This window comes from Syngnathus scovelli, chromosome 18 (genome assembly GCF_024217435.2).
Source record: "Syngnathus scovelli strain Florida chromosome 18, RoL_Ssco_1.2, whole genome shotgun sequence".
In the NCBI taxonomy this organism is placed as follows: domain Eukaryota; kingdom Metazoa; phylum Chordata; class Actinopteri; order Syngnathiformes; family Syngnathidae; genus Syngnathus; species Syngnathus scovelli.
The window spans coordinates 5,568,660-5,595,879 of NC_090864.1; the positions used below are offsets into that span (position 1 = coordinate 5,568,660).

The 27,220-nt window shown below is 46.9% G+C and overlaps 3 protein-coding genes across 9 annotated transcripts in view; all 3 read left to right on the forward strand.

The window, feature by feature from the left end:
• Positions 1 to 1,435: 1,435 nt before the first annotated feature.
• On the forward strand, positions 1,436 to 7,834 carry LOC125985856 (microfibril-associated glycoprotein 4-like). 3 transcript variants are annotated; one of them, XM_068648793.1, is made up of 10 exons: positions 1,436 to 2,324; positions 2,394 to 3,060; positions 3,354 to 3,420; positions 4,532 to 5,182; positions 5,237 to 5,577; positions 5,851 to 5,956; positions 6,122 to 6,249; positions 6,393 to 6,489; positions 6,571 to 6,750; positions 6,832 to 7,834. In XM_068648793.1, exons 4-10 carry the CDS (start codon positions 5,125 to 5,127, stop codon positions 7,083 to 7,085), a joined length of 1,164 nt encoding a protein of 387 aa, XP_068504894.1. In that variant the 5' UTR covers positions 1,436 to 2,324; positions 2,394 to 3,060; positions 3,354 to 3,420; positions 4,532 to 5,124; the 3' UTR covers positions 7,086 to 7,834. The 3 variants fall into 3 exon arrangements, with proteins under 3 accessions (XP_068504894.1, XP_068504893.1, XP_068504895.1); XM_068648792.1 differs by having other exon boundaries at positions 1,436 to 3,060; XM_068648794.1 differs by lacking the exons at positions 1,436 to 2,324; positions 2,394 to 3,060; positions 3,354 to 3,420 and adding an exon at positions 4,358 to 4,396.
• Positions 7,835 to 8,493: 659 nt separating this feature from the next.
• Positions 8,494 to 12,236, forward strand: ssr1 (signal sequence receptor, alpha). Of its 2 annotated transcripts, XM_049749062.2 has the most exons (10): positions 8,494 to 8,664; positions 9,533 to 9,687; positions 9,760 to 9,859; positions 10,040 to 10,143; positions 10,237 to 10,395; positions 10,458 to 10,534; positions 10,619 to 10,697; positions 10,774 to 10,867; positions 11,111 to 11,125; positions 11,338 to 12,236. In XM_049749062.2, the coding sequence occupies exons 1-10, from the start codon at positions 8,589 to 8,591 to the stop codon at positions 11,403 to 11,405; spliced, it is 927 nt and encodes a 308-aa protein (XP_049605019.1). In that variant the 5' UTR covers positions 8,494 to 8,588; the 3' UTR covers positions 11,406 to 12,236. The 2 variants fall into 2 exon arrangements, with proteins under 2 accessions (XP_049605019.1, XP_049605020.1); XM_049749063.2 differs by lacking the exon at positions 11,111 to 11,125 and having other exon boundaries at positions 8,495 to 8,664.
• Positions 12,237 to 12,866: 630 nt separating this feature from the next.
• Positions 12,867 to 27,220, forward strand: part of scn5lab (sodium channel, voltage gated, type V-like, alpha b) — a 44,310-nt gene continuing 29,956 nt past the window's right edge. For 3 of the 4 annotated variants that reach the window (XM_049749057.2, XM_049749055.2, XM_049749058.2), the window contains exons 1-6: positions 14,131 to 14,553; positions 24,118 to 24,282; positions 24,357 to 24,500; positions 25,497 to 25,614; positions 26,819 to 26,909; positions 26,975 to 27,103. In XM_049749057.2, coding sequence (XP_049605014.1) covers positions 24,160 to 24,282; positions 24,357 to 24,500; positions 25,497 to 25,614; positions 26,819 to 26,909; positions 26,975 to 27,103 — 605 coding nt within the window. In that variant the 5' untranslated portion in view covers positions 14,131 to 14,553; positions 24,118 to 24,159. Of the gene's footprint in view, positions 13,054 to 14,130; positions 14,554 to 24,117; positions 24,283 to 24,356; positions 24,501 to 25,496; positions 25,615 to 26,818; positions 26,910 to 26,974; positions 27,104 to 27,220 lie in introns of those variants that run through there. The other variant, XM_049749056.2, reaches the window with a different exon arrangement.

Below are 27,220 nucleotides of genomic sequence, written 5' to 3' on the forward strand. Positions count from 1 at the left end.
TTAAAATATCTTACCTGTCCTTATATCTTGGGTCCAACAAAGTGGCCAGGGCGTACAGAGGCTCATCTTCTACTGAGTCAAAACGTTGTTTGACAGCTTGGAGCAGGGTCTTTTTCATTGTTTTAATGCCAGCATCTGCCTGGTCTTCCTTGGTCGGGATGCGCTTGAGGACAGTGATGGCTGGAATGACATCAGCAGTGGAGGCGGTAGTTGAGCTTATTTTCCTGGTCAGTTCTTCAAATGGTTCCAAAACAGTGCTAGTGTTCTCCACCAAGGCCCACTGGGTAGCAGTCAGTGTTGTGGGCAGATCATAATCCACAAAATAGGCACCTAGTACGCGCTTCTGTTCCAGCAGACTCTGTATCATGAAGTAGGTGCTGTTCCATCTTGTTCTGACGTCTTGTTGTAAGCGTTTGGGTTGCATTTGCATCTGGAGTTGGACGTCATATAGCCGTGAATAAGCAAGTGGAGAATGTTTGAAATGTTTCACAATCTGTCGGCCGTTTGCAATCGCATCGCTCACACTTCGCTGAGACAGTAGCCCCTCGTTAACAACGAGCTGCAGTGTGTGAGCAAAACAGCCCAAGCTGCACACTCCCATCTTTTCCATGGCCTTTTTCATATTGCTGGCATTGTCCCTGAGAATGACATGCACTTTGTTGAGCGGAATATTCCACTTATCAAGCATTGCCTTAATGGCAGTCGAAATTGTGTCACCATTGTGTGCTCCGGGGAAGTTTTTAGCTTGCAACATGGCATTGCGAGGGGTGTGATGCCTGTCTAACCAGTGCACAGTTAAACTCAACATAGGCATGGGGCACACCTCCGAGCTCCAGATATCAGCTGTGAAGCTCATGACATCTACATCTCTTAATTCTTGTGACAAGTGTTCACACACTTTCTCATACATTTCTGACAGTGCAGTCTCAGAAAAATACTTGCGCGATGGCAAATTGTACCGTGGCTCCAAGTGCTCAAGTAAACGTCGGAAGCCCTCGTTTTCAACAACACTCATCGGTTGTCCATCCAAAACTATGAATTCCAGCACTTTCTCAGTAATTCTTATAGCTTTTGAGCTATTGCCTGGGAATTTCTCCCGTCTTTGCAGTGCATCTGCTAACGTTAACTGTGTAGGTCCACCTCCCGCTCCCTTCGATCTGCTCAACTGCTGGAACTCCCGGTGCTCCGTTGCGTGGTGTTTCTGGAGATACTTAATTAAATTGGTAGTACTATAACTGGCAGTACTACCACCACCTCTGGCAACATTAGCTTTGCAGACATTGCAAACTGCCGTCGAGCTAGTTGGCGTGTTCAGTTTGAAGTACCTCCACACAGCTGACTCTTTCGTTTGCTCCATGTTTGCGTTTGAGAAAAACTCTCGTGGCATGCGGCACGTGCAGCTGACGTATGACGTATGACGTAGCCCGCATCCCAATAGGAAGGGATTAAGGAAAGGATCGGCTCACAGATCGGCTACATTTTCCGATACCTGATCGATCTATTTTGTTGATATCGGGGCCGATATCCGATACAGATATCGGATCGGTGCATCTCTAGTGCATATATGATTTCAATTTCTTTCTTTCATATTTGATTCTTGTCAGCCATGCAGGTGACGCCATTTGAAAAAAAACTTGCAACTGGCCATCAAATCTTTGTTTTGTTTGTAACTACCAGAAAAAAAGGCTGCTTGAATTGTTTGGTGTTTAAAAAGAAAAAGAAAAGAGGCGTGACTTGACAAGACGTCTTCCTTTACATATCTTTTGGCAATAGAGGAAAAAGTTGGATGTGGACTCCTTTGACGTAGGCCGCACTCGAGTAAAAAACAAGCTTGCCTGGCCAAGTGGCAGGCAGCACGTGCACTGACTTTACAGTCCCTGAAATGATTCAGCATCTCCAAACTCTTTGACGATTATTTATCTCATGAACGAAAATTCTTCTTCCTTCACTCAGTCGCGACGCACGAGAGCACCGAAATGAGCGTCGGGCTCACTGTGACGTGGGTGGCACTCGCCTGCATCCAGGCATCACTCGGCAACAAGCAAATACCAAAGGTATTTTGCCGACACCGCAAGAAAAGTATCCATTTGAGAACAAAGTTTTCGTTAATAAGTATCGGTGTGTCTGGGAGTTTGTTTTCGTCTTCTTTTCTCCGCCTCTTCCCCCGTTTCCAGTAAAGTGATGCCCGCCTTGGTTCCATTCGAGGTGCATATGTGCGTGCGCGTGTCATTTTGGAGCCAACTATTGTTAAGGACACCGCCGGCAGTCTTCCTCTGCTGCCGTCAACACGCTGACCCGACTGCAAAGGAGCTGTTAGATAAATTGTATATATATGTTATCATGCGTTCCCTAATGAGTACTTATTAATGTATGCTTGCTGCTTCGCCTTGCAGACGTCCACCAGTCCACAACAAGTCAAACGATGCTGTCTGGAGCTTCCTGACCTTCTACACCTCTGGGAATCCAAGAAAGTTGTTGATAGCTCAATTTATTTTGTTGATGTCTGCACATGGCATTTTGTCTTTGCACTCTTTTCTCATGGTGTCTTGTCTGTGACTTCTTGTTTCACATAGCATTTTGTCCTTGCACTCTTTTTGTTTCTCATGGCATCCTGTCTGCGACTTCTTGTTTCACATAGAATCTCGTTTCTTCTCTCATGAGACAAAGCCCATGCTTCCCCCCACCTATCAGGGGCTAGTCTCACATTGTGGGTAGGTGCGCAACATTGGGAGATGCACGTAGCGTTATTAACCTTGGTTAACCAGGGACCTCTAGTGGCCACAATTCACCATAGCAGAAGTCAACATCCTGTTGAGGACTCTTTTATCACAACTTTTTGGAACAAGGTCGACAATACTGTAAATAGGTCTTCAGACGTCTTTTACCGTGACCACTTCTTTTGAAACAGACAGAGTACAAGGCTGCAAATAGACTAACTTCCGCCATTTAAATTCACACTTTTGTCCGTCTCTCATCTGGACCCTAGGAGCGTTCCGGGACCACTGACAACGGCGGGTCCGGAGGAGCATCTTTGCCTGTGGCCGTCGGCCGGTCAGACACGTGAGTCAACTTATCTATCCATCACTCTGCTCCAGTCCTATTTGGGTTTTTTTTCCCTTTGGAATGCTGCTATTCGACGTCCGTACGGCGACCTTGAGTGCTTTGAAAGGCGCCTACCTCATCAATCAAATGTAGTGTTATGATGACTCGACGACAAAGTCTGCCGTTTGGAGTTGTATCCTTTTTTTTTTTTTTTTCTGAAATAGCGCCGGCCGGGCTCGCGACGTTACGTGGCTTTGCCTTGGCTGACTTTCTGCTCAGCTTTCGAGCGCTTGTCTTTTTTTGTGTTTCAGTCTGTTGGGTTTGCAGTTTCAGTTGCCATCTCATCAGCGACAAGACACCACACCACGGCGGCGTTGGGTATTGCTCCTCTTTATTGTTTCTTGCACACTCATGTACACATGCGCTTTTTGGTTTTGGTCACTCACACGCACACACATTCACAGCGTCAAACGTGGGAATCGAACTCACGGTGTCGGCACCAATGTTCCCTCTCATTTTTCAAGCGTCTAGTGGAAGTGTAATAGATAAATGAGGGAATACAGGAATGAATCAATCAATCCAAAAATACATGTCTCGATGAATGGATAGATAGATAGATAGATAGATAGATAGATAGATAGATAGATAGATAGATAGATAGATAGATAGATAGATAGATAGATAGATAGATAGATAGATAGATAGATAGATAGATAGATAGATAGATAGATAGATAGATAGATAGATAGATAGATAGATAGATAGATAGATAGATAGATAGATAGATAGACACCAATCAAAGAAATGTCGTCCCGTCTCGTTGCCGCAAACAAGGTCAAAACCAACGTCAAGTGGAAGGAAAACTTCACGCCACATGGCTAAGCACAAAATACGACATTAGACGGACGCAGAACAAACGACACGTACACGGCTAGGGACATTCATTCGTACGGAGGAAGAAAGAATGGAGTGGGAGCGCAAAATGTTAAATGACAAGTGGTTCGAGATGAACCAAAGCACCCACAACCTGATCGGCGACACCTCAAAGCGCGTGCGCATCGGACGCATAGACGCGCACGCGCTTGACGAATGTCTTGCTCGAGTTGAAAGCATTTGCGAGTCGTTCGCTCCGTCGGGGGAGAGACAGAGAGAGAGAGAGAGCGAGCGAGCGAGCGAGCGAGAGAGAGAGAGAGAGAGAGAGAGAGAGAGAGAGAGAGAGAGAGAGAGAGAGAGAGAGAGAGAGAGAGAGAGAGAGAGAGACGCCGCCGGCGCCTGTGACGTCGTTTGCGCTCAGTTTGTTCAGATACGTGGTCGTGCTTGTCATCCAAAACAGCGTCTTCTTCCACTTGAACAGGTAGGCACGCGCGCGCGCGCGCACGCAATGAACAAACACTTGACCACCACAAGTCAAATTCCCGGCTGAGGTGCAATTTTGAAAGCAGCAAAGCATGGCAACTTGACTTAATGTACACTTTTTATGTGTTCCAAGGCCTCAGGACATCGTCAAAGAGTTGCGCGCTGGTGGCGACTTTGCCCAACAGCATCCCGGACCACAACCGCACCGACTTAGCCCGCCACTGGGCGGCGCTGCAGACCGCATTGGCAGAGCTGAAGGCAGAGCTGAAGGCAGAGCTGGAGGCAGGTCAGACGGCCTTGGCAGAGCTGAAGGCGGGTCAGACGGCATGGGGAGAGCTGAAGGCGGGTCAGGAGGCAGGTCAGACCACATTGGCAGAGCTGAAGGCGGGTCAGGATGCAGGTCAGGAGGCATTGGCAGAGCTGAAGGCAGAGCTGAAGGAAGGTCAGACGGCGTTGGCAGAGCTGAAGGCAGGTCAGACGGCATTGGCAGAGCTGAAGGCGGGTCAGGAGGCTGGTCAGGAGGCATTGGCAGAGCTGAAGGCAGGTCAGGAGGCTGGTCAGACGGCATTGGCAGAGCTGAAGGCAGGTCAGACCACATTGGCAGAGCTGAAGGCGGGTCAGGAGGCAGGTCAGACGGCCTTGGCAGAGCTGAAGGCAAGTCACACCACGATTCTCAGCGACCTGGAGAAGAGTCAGACGGCCTTGGCAGAGCTGAAGGCAGGTCAGATGGCATTGGCAGAGCTGAAGGCAAGTCACACCACGATTTCCAGCGACTTGGAGAAGAGTCAGACGGCCTTGGCAGAGCTGAAGGCAGAGCTGAAGGCAGAGCTGAAGGCAGGTCAGACGGCCTTGGCAGAGCTGAAGGCAGGTCAGGAGGCTGGTCAGACGGCATTGGCAGAGCTGAAGGCAGGTCAGACGGCCTTGGCAGAGCTGAAGGCAGGTCAGGAGGCTGGTCAGACGGCATTGGCAGACCTGAAGGCAGGTCAGACGGCCTTGGCAGAGCTGAAGGCAGGTCAGGAGGCTGGTCAGACGGCATTGGCAGAGCTGAAGGCAGGTCAGACGGCCTTGGCAGAGCTGAAGGCAGGTCAGGAGGCTGGTCAGACGGCATTGCGCAGTAACAAAGGCCTTCTGAATCAGATACTGAAAGACCTGGAGACGGACTACAAGAGCATGTCTCAGGTGAGGTGGACCTTTCAGGACTTAACGTCCCTCCCTCCCTCCCTCCCTCCCTCCCTCTTCTTACACACAAACTTCTATCTCCTTTAAGCTTTGGCTTCCTTCTACTCCCTTTTGAACAAATATGATTTAAAGTTATTTGTTGTGTTTTTTCCTTTTTTGTTTTGGATGTTCGAAATAAAGATATCAATAAGAACAAAAGTATTGTTGAAGGATGCAAACCAAGTATCCCAGTTGGAGATCTCATTTCAGTTCTTTCAAACGCTTGGTGCGCAGGAGCTGTCACAAGAGAACAAGGAGTTACACGACGTCAGTTTGGCTTTGTCCAGCCTGCGGCAGAAGGTGGTGGATCAGCCCACACTTCACAGGGAACTACTCCAAGGTAGCTCGCGAGCGAGCGTGTCCAGTTGGTTTAAAGCGGGCGTCTCTTTTGCGCTCTCACGTGTTTGTTTGTTTGTTTGTTTGTTTGTTTGTTTGTTTGTTTGTTTGTTTGTTTGTTTGTTTGTTTGTTTGTTTGTTTGTTTGTTTGTTTGTTTGTTTGCTTCAGGTCTCATGCCCAGAGACTGCAGTGACATCAAGGCGGCGGGAAAGTCAACTGGAGTCTATATGCTCTTTAGCGGGTCCAACAGCTTCAAGGCTTACTGCAACATGTGGCAGGACGGGGGAGGCTGGACCGTAAGTGCTTGCAAACAAACACCCCAGAGTTCCCCTTGTAAAGCCTTCCCCAATAAAGTTGGCACTTTTCTTCAACGCTGAACGTCCAGTTGGCCAGTCATGCTCGTTTGCTTCGCTGATGGTGTGCGTGTGTGCGTTTTCAGGTGATCCAGAGGAGAAGGGACGGCACAGTCGACTTCTTTCGGGGTTGGAACGACTACCGCGACGGCTTCAGAGACCTCACCAGAGCGCACTGGCTCGGTTTGAAACCAAGACATCCTTCTTGTCACGCCTTTGTGGTTCGCGAAACGTGACGCCGCCGCCGCCTTTGCGTGTTGGCAGGCCTGCAAAACATCCACGCTCTGACGGCCTCGGGCGGTTACCAGTTGCGGATCGACTTCGCCGCATTCGACGGCCGCAAGTACTACGCTCGCTACGACGACTTCTCGGTGGGCCGGAACTCGCGGGACCCCGAGAAGGACGGCTACCCGCTGCTTGTGAGCGGCTACTCTGGAGACGCAGGTAGCGACTTCCGCCGGGGGGGAGGGGGGGTACACCTGCGCCCCCTGCGCGTGCTCAAAAGCGAGTTTGTGTGCTTTGCAGGCGATCGATTGTCCCAACATTCTGAGATGAAGTTCACCACCAAGGATCGCGACCAAGACACGTGGAATAATGGCAATTGCGCCAACAAGTGGAATGGCGCTTGGTGGTACGAAGAGTGTCACTGGTCCAACCTTAACGGGCTGTACAAGGCAACCGGCACCTGCGAAGGTGCCAATGCAGTCTGGCTTTATTTGGGGGGACCAAAGTACACCTGCCTGAGATTCGTGGAGATGAAGATCCGGCCCAGAAAGTGAGCCCCGGAACGGCATCCCCGTGGGACCATGTGGGTGCTGCCCGACGTCACCCATTTGCGCAGTTCCTCAAAAGGATGAATTATTAAAGGGCAGTTTGGCGCTGTTGTAGTTGCAACTTTCACCAGCAGACGGTGCCAAATTTAGACTGACGTGACATGGTAAAAACGTCGTTAGATTAGTCGAAGTTATTGACTCGGGAAACACGACCTGTTTTGAATGACACGCACGCGCACGCGCGCGCGCGCACACACACACACACACACACACACACACACACACACACACACACACACACACACACACACACTCACTTTTGGATCATTTTAGGATGTTTTGCTTTGCTCATAACCATTGTTTTGTTAGGTTGCGTTGAATATGGAGTTAGGTTTCATTTTCTTCCTTTTTGCATCGTTTCAGTTAAATATTTTCAAACATGGTTTATTGCTGTTGATGTCACAAGGTTGGTTGGTTAGATGGATAGATGGATGGATAGATGGATGGATGGATGGATGGATGGATGGATGGATGGATGGATGGATGGATGGATGGATGGATGGATGGATGGATGGATGGATGGATGGATGGATGGATGGATGGATGGATGGATGGATGGATGGATGGATCATCAACATGTATTCAATATGGATGTTTCATTCTTACATGAATGTATTCTCACGTGCGTAAGGACTGTTAAAGTAATCATCGTTTAGTTATGTTGTGTGGAATAGTGAATTAAAAGTGTTTCAGGAGTTAAGTTTCATTTTCTTTTCTTTTCTTTTGTGGAACCAAAATTTGGATTTTGGGAACGAGGCCAACTGCTTAATTACTCCACCCATTCCAGCAATTTATTCATACCCTCAGTCTCCTTTTTGTCCCCTCCCTCTACGAAGGTTTGAGTTTTACAATCCAAAGAGGTTGGCGACGGCATCATTCTCGCTTGAACGACAAATGGCGAGGGGAATGGTCGTCGTTTGTACAAACATTTGCGATGTCGCACTTTTGTTCCCTTATTCATTCAACTTTCTCTTGATATCCTTTGATGATTGACCGTTCGTCCCCCCTGTAATATTCTCTTAGAATATGTTCGGACTGCCAGTCCAGTAACGTTAGCCTATCGTATTGGGTATCTACCAAATGTCTTGCCTGATTGGTCCGTAGCATTAAGATGACGCAGCACGTAGTGACGTAGCCGGATGTTGGAAGCATACGCCTTCCTGAATGCCACATGTTTTCCTGCTCCCGCAATCTTCATTAAAAGATTAGTTTGCATGTCGTCGTCCTTCTACACTTTACTGTAGTGCGTTTGGATAAAAAAATAAATAAATAAATCATCAGTCGTTGCGCTCTAGCTCTGCTAGGTGGCGGTAGCGCGTTTACATGCTATTTCGCTTGCCACATACCAAAGAAGAAGAAGCGAAATAGTGTCGAAGAAGAAGAATTACCGCAACCGCTGTCAGTGTGTTTCAGTGTCTATGTGTGTGTAAATGAAAGGGCGCTAAATTGATGTTAAAAATGATGTTTCTTCCCAAATTCCTTCTGCTGACCTTGTTGGCTTTCCCGGTGCACGTCGTATTCAGGGGTTCGTATATTCTTCTACTTTTTAACCCGCGACATAGAAAAATGAGTGGCATTGAACTCTGCGAGCGTTAGCTTAGCTTAGCCATTGCACGCCAACGAAGGCCATTCTCCATTTGACATGTGCCACATGAATGACAATATTCTTATAATACAATGTTGATATTACGAGTTTCAGAAAGATTGCCTCGCAGTTTGTGCTTCAAATCGCCCCCAATTTGCAGAAAATGTGCACCTAGACGTATGCGCTCCCTTACACTGACGTGTCCTTACTGCTAGCTGCAAGCTAAGCTTCTTGCTAAAGCCTTTTCTTTGCTTATGTTGTCATGACGTTAATGGTAAAAAAAAATCCAAGCAGCATCATATTTGAAAAATCGTCACGCTATCCTTACACGTGCAGTGTCTTTCCGAGGAACCATTTTAAGAAACCAAAATGTAACACACCAAGTGCATACATTAAAATTTAAAATTTCGCTTGGCACTAATCTCTCATTTTAGGGAAGTCACTTGCCTCATGTACAAATATATATTTTAGTACCTTCCTGACGCAAACATGTAAGCCCCCCCCCCCCCCGCCAAAAAAACCCCATGTAATTCATGAAGTGCTCAATGACCCCTGTAGTTTTTTATTGCCTAATCTAGACAACACAATCAGATGAAAAGTGCAAAGTTTGTCACTGAAGTTGTTTTCAGCATTGCGTCACTCCACCATGCACACTGACAAGCTGAATGGGAATCACTTTGGTTTCTATAACCGTCATCACAAAGAGAACCAAAGTCACGAGTAAAACATGCAAAATGCTATATCACACCATTATACAATTAATACATGAAAAAACAAAAAAATGTCAACAGAATGTTTGTGCGTGCAGCGCCGCTGGTGGGAGCCGAGGTTCCGAGCGAGGATGATGACATGGACGTGATGGAGATGGAGGAAGACATCGTTGACGACGTGACGGCGGACGACGTCACGGCGGACGATGAAGACGACGAAGCTGAAGTCGAAGATGACGAGCACACGGAACTGGTGAGATGAACAAATGCATATGAGATACAGCGGGAAAAATAATTGTCGGTTAACGTTGCTATGCGTTTGTAGATGGAAGAAAAGGAGACGGAGGAAGAGGAGGAAGCGTTGGTCGGGGAGGTGAAGGCCTCTCCTTACGCGGACACCACCATCCTGTTTGTTAAAGGAGAAGGTTGGTGGTCCTACCTTTAAACTGCTTCTTTAAACACAAATAGAGCAGGCAGAGCACATCAGAGGATGAAACATTTTAGATTCATATGTCAAATAATCCTGAAAGTCTGCTAGCTTATTGCTAAGTGTAATGGGAGACGCCATAGACAGGCTAACGTAAGTTAGCGTAATGTTGTTTCAGACTTCCCGGCCAACGACGTCGTCAAGTTCCTGCTGGGCTTCACTAACAGAGGTTCCGAGGACTTTGTGGTGGATTCCCTGGATGCTTCGTTCCGATATCCGCAGGTAAGAAACGGACTGGATCGGCGCAGGCGCGACATACATAGGTCCCCGTCCTCGCCGCTCTTAATGTATTATCTTTGTTGTGGCTGGCGCCAGGACTACCAGTTCCACATCCAGAACTTCACGGCACTCCAACTGGGCACTGCGGTGCAGTCCGGGCGCCAGGCCACCTTTGAGTATTCTTTCGTCCCAGCGGAGCCCATGGGTGGGCGCCCCTTCGGCCTCGTCATCAACCTCAACTACAAGGATGCCAACGTGAGTGCGGGGGCGCCACTGTAGCAACGCAGGCCGTCAAATGACGACGCTTTCTCCTGCAGGGTAATATCTTCCAGGATGCCGTCTTCAACCAGACGGTCACCATCACTGAGAAGGAGGACGGCCTTGACGGAGAGACGTGAGCGGTTTTGTATTTTTGTGGGGAGGGGGTGCAATGATTGACCAAAGCGTTTGCCAACCAACTTGCTGCTGCGCTCTCCAGCATCTTCATGTACATCTTCCTGTCCGGCCTGGGCCTGCTCGTCATTGTCGGGCTTCACCAGCTGCTGGAGTCCAGAAAGGTACATAGCTGGCAGCCGATATACGTGACGGGCGTGTCGTGCGCACGTGTAACATGTAACGTGTCCACACGAGCAGAGGCGGCGTCCCGCTCCAAAAGTGGAAATGGGAACCTCGAGTCACAACAACGTGGATCTCAGCTGGATCCCGCAAGAAACTCTCAACCAGATGAGTAAGTCGCGCACTCCCCTCGCAAGCTACTCTTCACTCGACTTGTCGCTCCACCCTTGTCTTCCCTCTAGTCTGCTGTACTTATTTATAGTCTAGTCTGTTTTCCATTGTGTTGTTCGGCATATGTTGTTCTGTCAGGAGGTCCTTTTTCCCCCCTTTTTGAACTTTGAACTTTTCTGTGCATGAGGATCACTCACTCACTCACTTGTCTGGTTTCTCTTGCCGTTTCCTGTCACGCCTTCAGTGCAGAGTCGCAGAGGTGAGCCATCGTTGCACCCGCTGCCCCCCCCCCCCTGCTCCCAATCACACTTAACAAACGTGCGGTCGTATTCGCACTCAAATCACACGCATGCACTTTTTGACATTCCGACTGTCATGAATATTTGAAGGCGAATACCGCATCTTCAAGACTGATTCATCCCTCCGTCGTCAGTCAGTCTCTTGTAGCCATTTGATTTTTGTCTTTCTCAGACAAAGCGTCGCCCAGAAGGTCTCCGCGCAAACGTAACCACAAGCGCTCGGCGGGGTTTGACGAGTGACCAGCGTGCCAAGACGTCAAGGGCGAGGACGGCGAGGCCTTGCGCCGTCGCTGGCTGAGGATGATAACCGAGAGTGCCATTGCGCTGAACTTGCCCCCCCCCCCTCCCACCCTTCTCTTTTTTTCTTTTTTTTTTCTTCTCAAGAAACTTAAGATGCTGAACTCTCTTCCACACGACACCCAGATTGAGCAGGACGATTGTGTTGACACTGATGATGAGCAAGTTGATTTTTGACGACATTTAACTGCTGAAGCCGCTGTAGTGAAGAGCTGAAACTGAGACTATAAGACTGGAAAACAGTAAGCCAGAAATGTACATCATTAAAGTTATCGTAATTTCCTCAAATATGGAGTCTACTTCTGACAAGTTGAACGGTTAAACTCAGGTTTGAAGATGATATCATTAAAGTACCCTCCATTTAATCAACCCGCCATGCACATTTATGAGAAACTTGACCGAAATTTAGCGGACATGTTCCAAAGTCATGTTTGCAGCTCTCCACTAGAGTGTCAAATAAAAAGAAACACACTTGTTTTCTGAAACGTTTGTGTGATGCACTGATGACTCAACAAGTTGAAAAGGATGATGATGATGAAGAATATATGAAATTTTCATTGGTTTACAGACGTGTGTGTCTGCTAATTTATTGGTAAGACATTTCTGGGTGCAGGTCTAATGTTTGTTTCACCACTGGGAGGCGACACTGCTGTCTTATGTTTTTGTCAGAAGACAAGTGAGAAATGAACTTTGACCTTTATGTCAAGGGCTATTACGTTCATTGATTTTTTTTAATTTGCTTTTTAATGTCCAGCAAATAAACGTTTATTTGCACTTTGTTGGTTGCCTTAATTTAAAAATATGTAATTAATGTAAATTAAGGCTTTTATCTTGATGATCGGGAACGTTTGTGAAACATTAATGCTTTAATATCAGATCTTAGCTATGGTAGGGTGTTCTGTTTAAATAAACGACCACGTATCATGAAGAAAGTTGCTGGTGCGTAAAATGCATCTGTCAGTCAGCACCAATCATTTGGATTTGATTTAGCTCCCCCTGGAGGCGGCAAGGGAGTTCAACAGCCTTCCATGGCGACCAGACAACAAACACGCCGGAGCGTCAACACGTCCCCCAGACTCAATCAGCACGCGCACACGCATTCCGTAAAAGCTGCCCTGATGTGTGAATAGTTTGTTAAATGGAATGAAAACATAACGAGACTTGCAATGTTAATCATTTGTAGTGCGTGTCAACTCGATAAACGTTAATAAAACAAACCAGGTTGTATTAATAGAAATGAGAGGCAGTACACTGACGTAACAGTCACGCGGACTCAGGTTCGACTTTGTTTCCCCCAAAAAAACTTGTTAGCCTCATTGAAGAGATCGCAATGAACATGTGAATGTCTGAGGACCAAATGATTTTACATTCTTTTTATCAGTATGTTCCTCCAGCTCCCGGATGATAAACTATAAAAAATGGATGACTCGAGTGGGAATAATCGTAGTAGGCTGTGCGAATAATAGTAGCAGGGAGTCAACACTAGGGGGAGACTGTTATACACTTGACACAGCTCCGTGCTGGGAAGTAAATGATGGAGTTTGAAAATGGAGAAGAAACCAAAAGAAAAAAAAAGGCAAACATTTTAAACGTAGGTAAGCGGAAATGGCATTCGTTGCTGTAACACGTTCCCCACCCGAGTCTCTTGAAAGTCTTCAACACACAAGCTTAATCGTTTTTAAAAACAGTTGGCAAGTTTTCCCATTACATAGCGTTTACTTGGTTCTACTTCATTTTATGCTGTAGCTAGCTAGTTTATTGCAGTTTTTCCAAAGTTGAGTTTTACTTGTTAGTTTACGTTTCTTCCTCGTCCTACACAGTGAGTTCATAGTACTTTTTATTCGATATTAACACTACTTCAAACAGTTAGTGGTAACTTACACTGCTAGTTCAGATGCCTTCATATTAGCTAATTTATAATTGTCTTCAATTTGGTTCATGTCAATTTATACGCTCTTTTGAGTTTATAGTACTTTGGACACAAACTGTTTTAATGATAGATTAATTTGTCGAGTATCTTTTCAAATTTCAAATTGACAGTGCAGAGAATTCAGAAACATTTCTGAACAAAGGCAAAAATATTGATAATTCTTTTCCATCTCCAATCCCTCAAACGATGCTCAAACTATTTGTTAAAAAATTTGATAAGTTAGCTGACAATGGTTGCACCTACTACGTCATACCTATACAATTCATACAAACTTGCGTCTTTAGTGGGGGTCGCTAGTGGTATAGGGGGTAAGCGAGCCGGTGTTGTGTGCCGACATTGTGAGTTCGAGTCTTGTAACTAACGGTGTGCGTGAGACAAAAAAAAAAAAAAAACTTGTACAATTAGCTATAGATTGTTACATTTTACACATTTAGCTGTCGTTTATACACTGTATACAACTTCAGAAACTGTTAGCTAGTTCATTTTACTTTGTCCACACTTATTGAGCTTGCACAAATTTTGGCACAGTTGAAGCTACTTTCTGAGCAGTTGCGAGTGTTTACTGCTTGATTCACAGCGATTTTGCTTGAACGGCTGTCTGTTGTGACGTCACATTTGGGAATTCGTGCGTGTGCTTAAGCGAGAGCAAGGTGTAACCTCGCGATACTTGCCCCTTTCTCGCCCCCCACTGCCTCTCTCTCTCTTTCTCTCTCTCCCCCTGTGGCGTCCAGGGGCAATCAAGCGTCCTGGGTGGATGTCGGTGCTCATGTTGAGTCGGGCTGGCGGCCCATTGAGAGCACAGCAGACGCGCGGACCTCAAACAAACTTGCAGTCCACTCCTCTTTTCTTTCTTTATTTCTTTCCTTCTTTCTTTCAGTTCTTCTTTCGTTTTTTGCTCTTCGTTTTTGTTTGGTGGGGGCTCGTGCACGAGAGCAACAGCTGGCGCGCGCGTGGGGAGGACTTCTTCTAATTTTTTTTTTCTGTAGGCGCTCATCGTCCGTGGACACTTGTCCACCTCCTCCTCATCCTCCTTTTCATCCTCACCTTTTTCTCCATGGCTGGATGTAAAGACTGAAAGGCGCTCAGGCAAGCGCGCGCACGTGCACGCGCGGCGCGATGTGAAGGCGACGTGTACACTTTTGCTTTGGAAACACTTGACACGTGAGTAGCACTTTCTATTTGAAAGGTGAACTTTTGCTGAGTTTGTGCGTGTCGAGCGTTTTCTTAAATTGTTATGATTTTCTCACGTTTGATTGAAAGTCAGCATTTTTTTTCTCGCTGCCTGCTGGGACACTTTGGCTCCCGGGGGATACGCACGCGTTTCCTGTGTTCCTATGCAACCTGCCTGTACTCTTTCCATTCATTATCATCCTTGCCATGCAAACTAATTATTGCAATAATGATTATTGACGTCGTTTTCCATTCTTTAGGTACCTCTTAAAGCATCTGCACTCTTACTATAATAATTATTCTTTACATAACCTCGCTCTTTCCGTTTGTTAACATCCCTGTTCATGTAATTTGATATTATTATTATTAATAATATTATTATTAATAATAACAAAAGCAAACAAAAATAATGAAGACAATATTAATAATTCTGATGAGCCGGTAAGATCCTCTCCATCCAATCTGAATATTTGAATGATAATTATGATCATTAATCTTTCTATTTGTTGAAATATCTTCATGCAATCTGCGAGATGCTTACAGTCGTTTTTTTATTACTTTATCAACAATGATAATAATGAAATTAATAAACTAATTAATTCTATACATAAACACTACGAAAGGATTGTGTGTGTGTGTTCCGTGTGTGCGTGTGTGTGCGTGTGTGTGAGAGAAAGAGAGAACATTTGCCCGCTGAACTTTGACCTCCCATCTTTTGCCTGTTTATAAACAAACAAGGACCTTTGACCCTTGGCCTGTGCAGAAAGTGACTGGCAGAGGTCACATAACCTTGTGAGCGTTTTGTCGTTGTCGTTTTTGTGGCTGCGTATGCGGCGGCGTCATGGCGGCGGGCGCAGTAAGGAAGAGGAGCAAACTATGAAAGATGTTCACTGTGGGAAGGAAGGAAGGAAGGAAGGAAGGAAGGAAGGAAGGAAGGAAGGAAGGAAGGAAGGAAGGAAAGATGTGAGGAAGGAATGATGTGCCTGATCAGTACGGCAAATGGCTTCGTGAGAGAACTTATTTCAAAACATTTTTTAATAGCTTTAGCTTTAAAATACTTGTCCCACATCTTTTAAACACATTCGGACATATTAAAAGACACTTTTAAAGTAGTCCCCGGCGCCTGTTCTCACTCTCGTGCCGACAAAAAAATTGGGTGACAATCATATAATATTGCTTTGAGGAAACAAAAAAAATGTTCAATATAAAATGGAAAAATAAATAATAAAATAATATGTAAACCCAGCTGTAGGGCTTCAAGCTTAATGTTGACATATTTTGTGAAATGCCATAGACAATTCCTCAACTAACGGCGACCGTAAAACGTAAAAGCTGAGTGTATGAAAATCACGATGATCATAAAGGTCAGGGGTGGCGGTGTCGAGGGGGTGGGGTCAGGGTGTGACCTTGATTGCAAAAGGTCGTTTCCTTGCCTGGTGAAGACGACGTGGACATTGTGCCGCCTGTCAACACGACACAACCACAACAGGTGGCCGTCGCATGCATCGCATTGGTGCGCGTGTGTGCGAGCGAGGCGAGCGCGAGATTGCCGTTTGTTCTGAGCGGCAGTCGGCCTGACCTTTTCCCCAACACAAGTCGTCGTTTGACGGACGAGGGAGCGCCCCCTGCTTATTTTGCATGCGCGTGTCGAAGGTATGGAGCTCTGGAGCAGCTGTCACAGTTGCCTCTCCGTTTGTCCTCTTTTTCAGCGTCCAATAATCAAAGCCGAGAAGCGCGTAACAAGGAACGTGTTGTTTTGCAGACATCAGGACGGAAACTTCCGGAGCGCACACCGACACACACACACACGCACGCAAAGTTGCCTCCTGCGCGAAGCCACGTCAGTTCTCGCCGAATTCTTCTTCTAATCCGACACTTTAATGATGCTGTCGCTCTTCTAAAGACTCTTAAAAGCCAACTCGTCAACTCTGCGCGCAGACGTCGGTGTCAGCAAAGCTGCCCGGCGTGCGTGCGAGCGCGCGTGTGCGGCCAGCAGCAAAAGCACAAGCAAAGCCCGCTTGGAAAGTGTCACCTCGCGTCCCGCTTAACCGGCTCGCCGTCATGCCGCTTTTCACGGCTTCGCCCCAAATGTTTCGTAACAACGTCAACGCAACGGGCTCATGAGCGTAGCCTCGTCATGCTTTCAGCTACAACTAGCTAACGAGCCTAAAAAGTGACATCAAGTCAATACAAGTCAAAATAAGACTTCAAACTGCTTTACGAATCAAATAATTTGACTTTATGTAACTCTGCCGCGACATGTGACGCCCTCACTTCATTTGAACGAAGGTCTGACTTCATTTTGACGCACTCGCTTCAGGTGACACCTTCACATCATGTGATCACAAATATTTAGAATATCTTTATTTGCGTGCGCGTGTGTGTGATGGTTTATGGTTGGGGGCTGGAAGTAGTGTTATAAATCACACTCTGTGGAGTCGCCTGCCTCTCAATCATCACACGTCATTGAAATGTGAAAGACACACACACACACACACACTGTGCTGCTACCTGTTCATCAGTACGCTATACTCTGGTCCCTTGAGTATCATCTGTTACTATAGCAACAGTAGAAGCAAAGTGAGCAGTTATATACACACACACTCACATACACACAAACCTTTAAATGGTTTGGGGTCAGCATGAGTCGGTTGTGTTTGATTTGATGACTTTTTTTTTCCTCATCACTGACATCCGCTCGGCGTGTTTTTCCGAGTCGATCTGATCTGAATATTCCCGTCTGCTGTCATCGTTTGTTGACCCGGTCGTGCTAATATTAGCGACATGCTGAAAGTACGCAGTGAGACCTCACACGTGATGGTAGCAGCTAAATGCTAGCGGTGTCGTCCTTATCGAGAATCTTGACCGTGTGAGGGTTGAGTTTAAGGATGGGACTGCCATAAACGTTCGCACACGCACACACGCGCCCACACACACATACACACACACACACACACACACACACACACACACACACACACACATTGTGTGTGTGCGCGTGTTTTTGAAACTGTTTGTGTGTGTACAGTACAGAATGTGAGCATGAGGGTAAATAAGACGAAAGGTCATCATCAAAAAAGCAAATTCTATTGATTGGTGGTGACATTTTGTTTTGGGTGTCATTGCAATGTTAAACGCGACTGAAATGTCCAGAGGGCCGCACTAAATCAGTGGCGCCGGCCGGCCGGCCGACATGTTAAAAGACTTTAGCGTCGCTGATTTATTTTGATGAGGGGCGGCTATGTCAGGCTGGCCGGTCACTTCCTGTCAAGATTGCTCGCCTTTGCCGTCCTTCATCCTCCATCTTCGTGCTGCCGAATGACGCTCGTGTCGCCAATACTTTCAACATCTTTTCAGTACACTTTGTGCTTGAAAAGTAAAAGCGCAGATAATGAGGGCAAGCGAGCAACATGCTTGCCTCACAGCGTCGAGGTTCTCGGTTTGAATCGCCACGCGTGCCGTCTCTGTTATTAATTTTCTGACAGTGCTCGGGTTTCCTTCTAATTTGACGAACATTTCTTTTAAATACTTCCAAAATATTTTTTGGGAGGGTCTCTTTTTTTGCTGGCAAAACAAGTGACAAAACAAACTTTCAGGAAGCTCATGTGAACTGTTTCCATCATCACAATTTTGTCACAGAAAAACTACAGTGACAGTGGAAGCAATCCAAACATTTTTGTGCGTGTAGTGCATGTGTGTGTGCGTGTGTGTGCATGTGTGCATGCATGCGCGTGTGTGTGTATGTGTGTGTATGTGATGGGGGGGCAGTGGTGGGGGGTCCGTGCTGGCTCTGAGCACTGGCCCACTTTTCTTCTTCTCTGGCGAGCGGTTTGGCGTCCCCCCAGCCGTCATTTAGAGCGCTAACAAGGACTCTCAGGTGATGATGATGACGACGATCAGCTGATATCATCGTCCATCCACGTTTCATGCGTGACTTTTCCGATCGTGCGCTATGCGCATGGCACTACTTGTGATGTTGCGAAGATGTGAGCCTCACAGGAAGTCGTATAGCTTCACACAGGAAATGATGGAACGCTCCGTGTAGCGAGGGACGCAGATCGATGACAGACAGTCGCGCACGTGGGTGCGTGATGGACAAGGCCGCCGCGCGTGCGTGTTGTCCTTGTGCCGCGGCTTCATCAGTTTGCTGGTTCAAGAGCAGCACCAACAGACAGGAAACACTCTGTCACTCTTCACCCATGTTTGTCATCCATCAGATGCGCTATGCACGTGCGCGTGTTCGTGTTGGGTGGCTGGGATGGCTAAAGAATGGCGAGTTAGCTCGTAGCTGCGGCTCGCGGTACACCTGTCGTGTATTGCTCGCCCCAACTTAACTGTACAACTGATGCATAATACAAAAGGCAACAAACACTCAAGATCTTCCATCAAACCGTATCAAGTCTGCTAGCTTAAGGCTAACAGCCAATGGGAAACGCCACTGACGGGCTAACGGACAATAGCGCAGCGGTCACTGTAGTTCTAAACCTTTAAACAACTGTTATTTTGTGTGGAAACACAAAAATACTCACAGGCCTCCTCTCCTCACAATTGACAATGCTGCAATTTTGTGGCACTACGGCTCGAAATACAAGTTGTGTGTTTGGCGTGACAACCGCGACTATGTATATAGCTGCCGTATAGCGCAAAATGCCGTTGCAGGATAACGGTGTGTAAAAAGATGCGATGTTAGAGAGTCTTTACAGCACCAAACAGTGTCACAAACTAGTTAATAGGAAATTATTTAATCAATCACCGGGGAGCAAGAGAACAGCAGGACACACACACATGCGGGGAAAAATAAGGGAATGGAAAAGATGGTAGGCAGAGAGACTCAAATAGGATAAATGCAAGTGGGTCGCTGTGCACACACACACATGCACACACACGCACACGCACACTCACACACACACACACACACACGCACACACACACACACACACAATAATGTTGTTTCACTGGAGTGGACGCTAATATAGGATATAATAAGAAGAATATCAATTAGAAGACAAGATGTATAATAATAATAATCAAATAAAATGTAGCGTGCTGTAATACACAGTGATTAGAATTGAAAACAGGTGAGGAGGAGGCGTCTTGTGTGGGTATTATGAGGTGACGATTCATAATAGTAAAAATGAGAGGAGGCGAGGATGTGTTGTACTAAGAAGAAGAATGTTAAGTAGGTGACGTTTTGTCATAATAATAACAATGTGGAGGGGAAGGACGCGTAACGATAAGAGGTGACGACGTGGAGGAACGCGAGCAGGTGAGCAAATGCAAAGTAGGTGAAGATGAAAGTTGTCAAGGGCGGCGGGTGGCGACAGCTTCAGGGTCACGACCCTTCACATTCAACAAAATAAAAGATTTTATGTTTTTTTATCAAGTGACACACTCAGGCGTGACTGACACCTTTCAACCAGAGCGCACGCACGCACACGCGGCGAGCCGGCCCGGCAAAGCTATAAGAGGCTGACGAGCGTCTTGTCTGACCTCCTTTGGTGCTAAATTAAAATGAACCTCAATGTTGATGCCCAATGAAGGTAACCACAAGAGATGACGAGACAGAAAGAAGGCCACAGTGGGACTTTTCCACAATAAGATGCTTACACACGCACACACGCAAGCACACACACGCACACACACGCACACACGCCAAAAAAGAGCAGTCAGGATTTGAAATGGCCTTCATTTTCATTTCACACACACTAATTTTGATTTACACAATTTTAAACTTTCACTTAAAAAAAGTTTCGACACAGCATTTTATATTTTTTTTTGTGAGATATTTTTATGCGAAGGATAACTATTGTGAATGCTGTGAGAGTTTTTAGGGGCATGTGAGAGTTTTCCAGGACGTGTAACAAGTTTTTGGTGCACTGTTTTTAGTGCTAGTTTGACTTGTGAGAAGTTTTTGTTTTGTGTTTGTTTTTTGGTGTTTATAAAAAAAAAAATTGTGCCGTTTTTTGTGAGAGTTTTTGTTGGCATATGATTTTTATGGTGCGTGAGTTTTCGATGTGCATGAGTTTTTTTTATGTTTGGAAAGTTTTTGGTGTGGTGTGTGTTTCTGGTGTGCGTGAGAGTTTTTTTTTTATTGGTGCGTGAGAGGTTTTCAGGTGTGTGTCCACAAACACACACACACACATTTTAGACAAAGACACTGCATTCCACCTGCAGTTGTTTACAGCAGTCATTGTAATTGACCAGCTGCCTCGCTTGTGTGTCTCCGCGTGTATGTGCGTGCGTGTGTGTGTGTGTGTGTGTGTGTGTGTGTGTGTGTGTGTGTGTGTGTGTGTGTGCGTGTGTGTGTGTGTGTGTGTGTGTGTGATGAAACAGACAGTAATAAAGAGCAGACGGGAAGTGAACGTCTCCTCCCTGATAAACTCAAAGCGTTACCATGGCAACGACAGGCACGTTGTAGACTTGTGTATGTATGCTAATGTTAGCATGCTAGCATAAGAACTAGGAAACAGGAAGGCGTCCCTGCAGACAGGAAGCGGATGTTTGAATGGCAATCATTCGTCCGTGGGACAAATCCACTTCAAACTCACTCAACACCTGAGTGCTGCCTGACTGTGTGTGAATAATGAATGTGTGTCACTGTGCATGCATCTGTGGATGTGTGTGTGTGCGTGTGTCCGTGTGTGTGTGTGTGTGTATGTATGGGTCTGGCCCAGATTGTGCGTTGTGATGTCATCAATGTAACCCCAGCTGAAAGGTGACTCTGTGTGTCACCTCTTCTTCATCACCCGATACCTGACACACACACGAATAACTCATGTAGTTGCAAGAAAAAGTATGGGAACCCCACCGAATTACCTGAAATTCTCCATCAATTGGTCATATAATGTGATCTGATTGTCATCAATACATACACACACACACACACACACACACACACACACACACACACTTAAGATACACTTGCAAGAGTTATGTCAATGCAATAGTGCGACACATACCGTAAGTGTAACATTTGTCCACAGGGGAAATATTTAGCGCTCGCTAGCTGTCAAGTCTTTCCGACTTATTTCTCTTTGATTTCTATGTTTTAAAAAGCAATTTGTGATTCATCTTCACACTCTGATGTAAAAAGTGCTAAATGATGCAGCGCCAAAAGTCAAGACGAATAAAATTGCCGTGACTCATGCAAGCGACTGCGCTAAACGCAACAAGCTAGCCTGCTATCACGGGAGCTCGCGAGCTAACAATCCGCGGGACACGGGGCAAACGTGTTAGCTAAATCAAGGTGGATTTATTTTTTTATAGGGTAGCGGTGGAATGAGAATGAAGCATTTGTTTCTTATGGTGTTTTTTTTTTTTTTTTTCTGACTTTGCGAGGACATGTCGGCGCGGTGTCGTGGTTGCGTGGTGTATTTCACTTTAATTCGCCGTTGAAATGTTGTTTCAAGCTTGATGGCTGCGTTGGAGTCTCCAGGCTTCCGTTACTGTCTGATGGCCGTTTGACGACGTCTATAAAACATTTTATCTCCAATGCGACCTTGACCAACGTGTGAACTCGGCACGCTCCCGACGCCATCGCCGCCGCGCTTGCGTGTGTGTGTTCGTACACGCTGCCACTTCTCGGCGATGGGACACTTAGTGAGACGCTGATAGCTAATATGGAAATGATAAGAGTACATGATGTGCGTGTGTGTGTTTGTGAGTTTGCGTCTTCCTCATCACCTTCCTGTCAGTTTCCTCCTCCTCACACATCATCATCATCATCATCATCATCTCCTGGACTCTTATTGAGTCCATTTGTTTATCATTAAGGCCTGAGCACACCAGTACATTACAACAAAATCGAAACCACTTTATATATATTTTTTACATTTATAAATCACCTTTTGACAGATTTAATTATTTTTATTTTTGTAGAGTAATGAGAACACTGTTCCATGCCTCTGCTTGTGAATTAGAATCTTGCTTCGTGGCCTCTGCACTCAGCATTGTTGCGTAGTACCAGGTTCTGGGTATGCGCTGTTCGCATTTTTCAGGGTTGGCCAGCTTTTGAACACTGTCATCATGTCATGTCAGTCAGGGTCACTACGCCCCCCCCCAACCTCCCCTCACTCCGTAGGCCTGTTCTGTCCCAAGTCCCGCCTCTGCTGTCCCTTCGCCAAACGATCCCGGTTGTCGCCTGCCAGCTCGTTGGCTCGCTGCCCGCCATCTTTGAATGGCGGCGACAATGTGTGTTTCCTCCTTTCAAGCTAATTGAATTGAGCTTGTGAGGGACATCTCGGTCCTCCTCTTCATCCTCGTCGTCACCGTGCCCACTGACGGCCGCTCACTGTTAGGGTGGGGCCAAGACGTAAATGGCGTTTAGGTGCATACTGCAAGCACAAGCAATCATTTTGTCTAACTAAAGTCCATGAATTTAATACTAACATACAAGCCAAAGGAAATTAGCGTTGATGTCACGGGAATTTTAACCTTTCGAGCAACTGCTACTTCCAGTCGTCCTCAGTGCTGCCCTGGCATGTTGTGACACAACTTGGTACTACACTGAAGGCACACGTAATCCAAATTCAGATTTACTCCAAAAATATGCTCCAAACTTATTGTTGCCGGCCTAATATGCTAATCGTAGCAGATTAGCTGCATCTGTCGCCTTGACAACACTCTCTCACATCGTTGACATTTACACACACTGCCGTCTCTCCTCACTTACTTGATTCTTTTTGAGGAGCTAGCTCGCTAACCATTAGCATGTCATACTTCACAATATTGACGCACAACAAGTGCCTACGTGACCGCCACTCTGTGTGTGTGTGTGTGTGTGTCCACATCAAAGGAAAATCAAGCTCTGTTTTCCATTCTTATCAAAAGCTGTCATCCACACGTCGGTAGGTCACACAACACAACACACACACATACACGCACACACACACACTCACACTCATCACGTAGACACTTTTCAGAAATCTGATTTGGGAGCTGTGAAGAATAAATGCAGGAAGGCTTGAAAAATGACTCCTGTCCGATCATTCAATTAAGAGCCCATGCAGATGGTCCACACACACGCGCACTCGTGTGCACACACACGCCCTTAAACACAATTTTTTACAAGTATAAAATATTTTCTTTGTAGTTCCATTTGTCGTGGCAAATAACGACACCATTCCGGTGCCTCCCTTCCACTTAAAAAGACGGCTGACATGCTGTTGTCAGCATGTGTGCACAGAAAGCTCCGCCCACCAAGATAGCCGAGGGAAGGCTACAAAAGTGGCAAAAAAGGAAAATAGGACTACGACGATGAGTGTCTCGGTTGAACCTCGGCCAGGCCCGAGGAGGCGGAGCTGATTGCGTCCGGTCGGCTTGATTGCGCGGAGGTTGTAAGGCGACCCAAGCCGCGGCGTCATCGTGGGCCGCGTCTTCATCACGCTCAATCACGACGCTCAGAGATCCTCCAATCAAAGGCTCCTCGTCTCACAACTGCCTCCACTACAAACACTCCAGAATCCCTCAGAAGGATTAATTGTCTACTGTAAAAACCCATTTAAAAAAAGAAAAATTATCACTTAAAAATCATGGAATTGTGGTGCTTTCTCCCAGCTGGTAGCGTGGGCCAGTCAGCAGCAGGATCAGGATGACAAGATGGCCGGCTGTGTGTTTCCAATGGGACCAGAGAGCTTTCAGCGCTTCACGCCGGACTCCCTGGCGGCCATCGAGCAGCGCATCGCCAAGGAGAAGGCCCGACGCAACAAACACTACCAGGAGGTAAACGTGAGTGGTCTCAAACTTTTTGGCTGTGAACAGAGAGGAGCTAATTTACAAATGTGTGTGTGTGTCAGGACCTTGGCGATGTGGAGGTCCCTCGCCCCCGGGCTGACCTGGAGGCGGGAAAACAGCTGCCGCGCATCTACGCTGACATCCCCTCCCACCTGGTGGGAGTGCCCCTGGAGGACATCGACCCGTACTACTTCCAAGACCAGAGGGTACGCAAAATACGCTACCGTGAGATTCCAGTGACCCGGCTCGGCCCGGTTTTGCAAGAAACCCGTTTCATGTCGAAGTTTACTAACTATCAAATAAAGACAATTACGAGTTGTGTATTTAAAAAACAAACAAACAATGCCTGAAGAATGACCTGCTAGCTTAATGCTAACAAATAGTTGAAAACGCCACTGACATGCTAATGGTCGATGTGTGTGTGTTTATATTTTTGAACTAACGCAGATGTGTTGATTGGAGTATTGTTAATTAAATGTTGGTAAGTAGGGGAGGCTATTAAATTGAATTTCCCGTTGGCGTCGGTGTGCCTAACTTGCTCAACTTACCTGAGTGCCGCCGCGGGAGGCAAAAAAGCGCAAATGCGGCGGCGCCGCGATGCGAGGCTGGCGAGGGACGGCGACGCATCGCTCGCCAGCCTCAGATCACATCGCTTCCTCTTGAGGGACTTTCCTCTCCGGCCTCCCTTCTCGGCTCTGCGCCGCGTTTGCAGCATCACACGTTTGTGTGTTTGCTGTGCCAGCTTAGCTGAGGGAAGCCAGAAAAGCGAAAAACACATCCAGTCTCTCTGCGAGATGCTGGAAAATTATCATTTATCTTCCATACCAGGAGTGCTCTCACTTTTTTCCTCTGAGAGCCATGTATGGAAAAATGGAAGGATGCGATCTGTAAGCCTCCTCTAGATATTCAAAGTAATTCAAAGACACACAGCTTTGACATCTGGAACTCTTTGCCTACTAATATTTGTGACGCTGCTCCTCTGGACGTCTAAAGAAAAAATTTGTTCACCACAGCTTTCATGAATGCACACACTCCTTCCTATATGGACTTTAATTATAGGCTCCTGAGTTATTGTTCAGCACCCTTTTGTCCCTTGAAAGGAGCTATATGAAGTTAAGCTATCGCTATTATTATTCAGTAAATAGTGCCAGCGTATGAATATGCTGTGAATTGATCTTCTTTTTTTTTTTTTTTGTTGACAGACTTTCATAGTCCTGAACAAAGGCAAAGCCATCTTTCGCTTCAACGCCACATCGGCGCTCTATTTCTTCAGTCCCTTCCATCCCGTGCGGACCGTCGCCATCAGGATTCTGGTGCATTCATATCCTTGTCAAGTTGAAACAGGTGGAGTGAAGCCCTCGCTAAATTTCAAGCGACTTGAGTCGAGTCCCAATTGAAGTTTACAGTAAAGACTTGAGACTTAGCCACCTCTGCAGTCAGATGACAGCAAAGATGACAGACATGGCTTGACACCCGAAATCACCCCTCCCGCCCTATTTCCAAATACCCCACCTCCAACTGCCCCACTGCCTCCCCCCCCATGTCCTCACCTCGCACTCTGATATTTTTAGCCACCGCGGCGGCTGCTGCCGCTGAGAGATGGCAAGTCGGCGGACACGCCGCCGTTGTTTGGGATAATCGGGTGAAAAGGTCGGCGGCAGAGGTGTGGCACTGCTGATTTTGCGCTCGGGGTGGTAGGAAGGAGGGAGCGGAGCGAGGGTGGGGGGGCGTCCTGATGAAGTGGACGCTCAGAGTTTTTATGAGTGTTTGAGTGTGAGCAAGAGCCTTCTGGATTTTGGCCCACCGGCGTGGCGCCACCGTGACAGGCTGTGGTGTGACGCACGCACGCACACAGTTATGAAGCGATTGTGTGCTTTGTGTCTCACTCAAGTGTCACCTTTGATCGTGGCATCCCATGAGGCCTTGCTGGGCATCAGACGACGGGCGCTCAGGTCAGATGCCTGGCAGCATGCGGCACCACCCGGCGCCACAGTGGACGGCACGCAAACACACACACTAAAAAAACAACACACTGCTCACCAGTCAACAACAATCAAGAAGGACTTTCCAATCGCAGAAGGATTTCCTCCTTCGCAATAAGTCAGAGAAAGAAAGATGGCTCCCGTGGAGGCCGTGGGTGGGGTAATGACATCACAGCTACGGTGGCCCGGGGAGTTCCTTGACGGCGACCTGTCATTATGCCACAATTAGCCGCCCGCATCGTTTATCTGACCGGCCGCCGCTCAAAGTCTCACGCGAGGAGTTTGTTCCTCGCGCTAAATGATCGTAATTAAGATTCATTTATAACCTGATTGACAGGCGGGCCCGCCCCCGCCCACTTCCCGCACAACAAGGCAGGTGGAGGTGACATTTCACTGCCAGCTTAGGGAAAAGCCAGCCGAGCATTTCTTCCACATCCTTCAGATCCCGCTTAAGGTTCGCATACTGAAATGAAATGAAATGAAATGAAATGAAATGAAATAAGGATGGGACGGCCTTTGTGTTGCTTTCCTTAAGCGTGTCACCTTGTTCAGTTTGTTCATCATGTGCACCATCCTGACCAACTGCTGTTTCATGGCTATGTCCGAGCCCGCCGCCTGGGCCAAATATGTCGAGTGAGTACAAGTGACCCTGAACGAGCAGGCGAGTTTCCTTTCTAAGCGTTCTCTTTGACCTCCAGGTACACCTTCACGGGCATCTACACCTTCGAATCACTCATCAAGATCTTGGCGAGGGGCTTCTGCGTAGGACGCTTCACCTTTCTGCGGGACCCCTGGAACTGGCTTGACTTCAGCGTCATCGTCATGGCGTGAGTGACACACGCAACATCCTCCAGCATGTGCGAGGCTTTTATTGTGAAAGACAAGCAGTGTGAAAGGGAGGGCTGCGCCACTGTGGGTGTGATCACAGCCGACTTCAATTAAAG

Coding starts and splice junctions, on each gene's coding strand:
- LOC125985856 (XM_068648792.1), top strand. CDS start 5,125: ATGGCATTGGCAGAGCTGAAGGCAAGTCACACCACGATTTCCAGCGAC. Junction 6,490..6,570: donor CACCAGAGCGCACTGGCTCG/GTTTGAAACCAA, acceptor GCGTGTTGGCAG/GCCTGCAAAACATCCACGCT. Junction 6,751..6,831: donor CGGCTACTCTGGAGACGCAG/GTAGCGACTTCC, acceptor TGTGCTTTGCAG/GCGATCGATTGTCCCAACAT.
- ssr1 (XM_049749062.2), top strand. CDS start 8,589: ATGTTAAAAATGATGTTTCTTCCCAAATTCCTTCTGCTGACCTTGTTG. Junction 10,144..10,236: donor CTTCGTTCCGATATCCGCAG/GTAAGAAACGGA, acceptor GGCTGGCGCCAG/GACTACCAGTTCCACATCCA. Junction 10,396..10,457: donor TCAACTACAAGGATGCCAAC/GTGAGTGCGGGG, acceptor TTTCTCCTGCAG/GGTAATATCTTCCAGGATGC.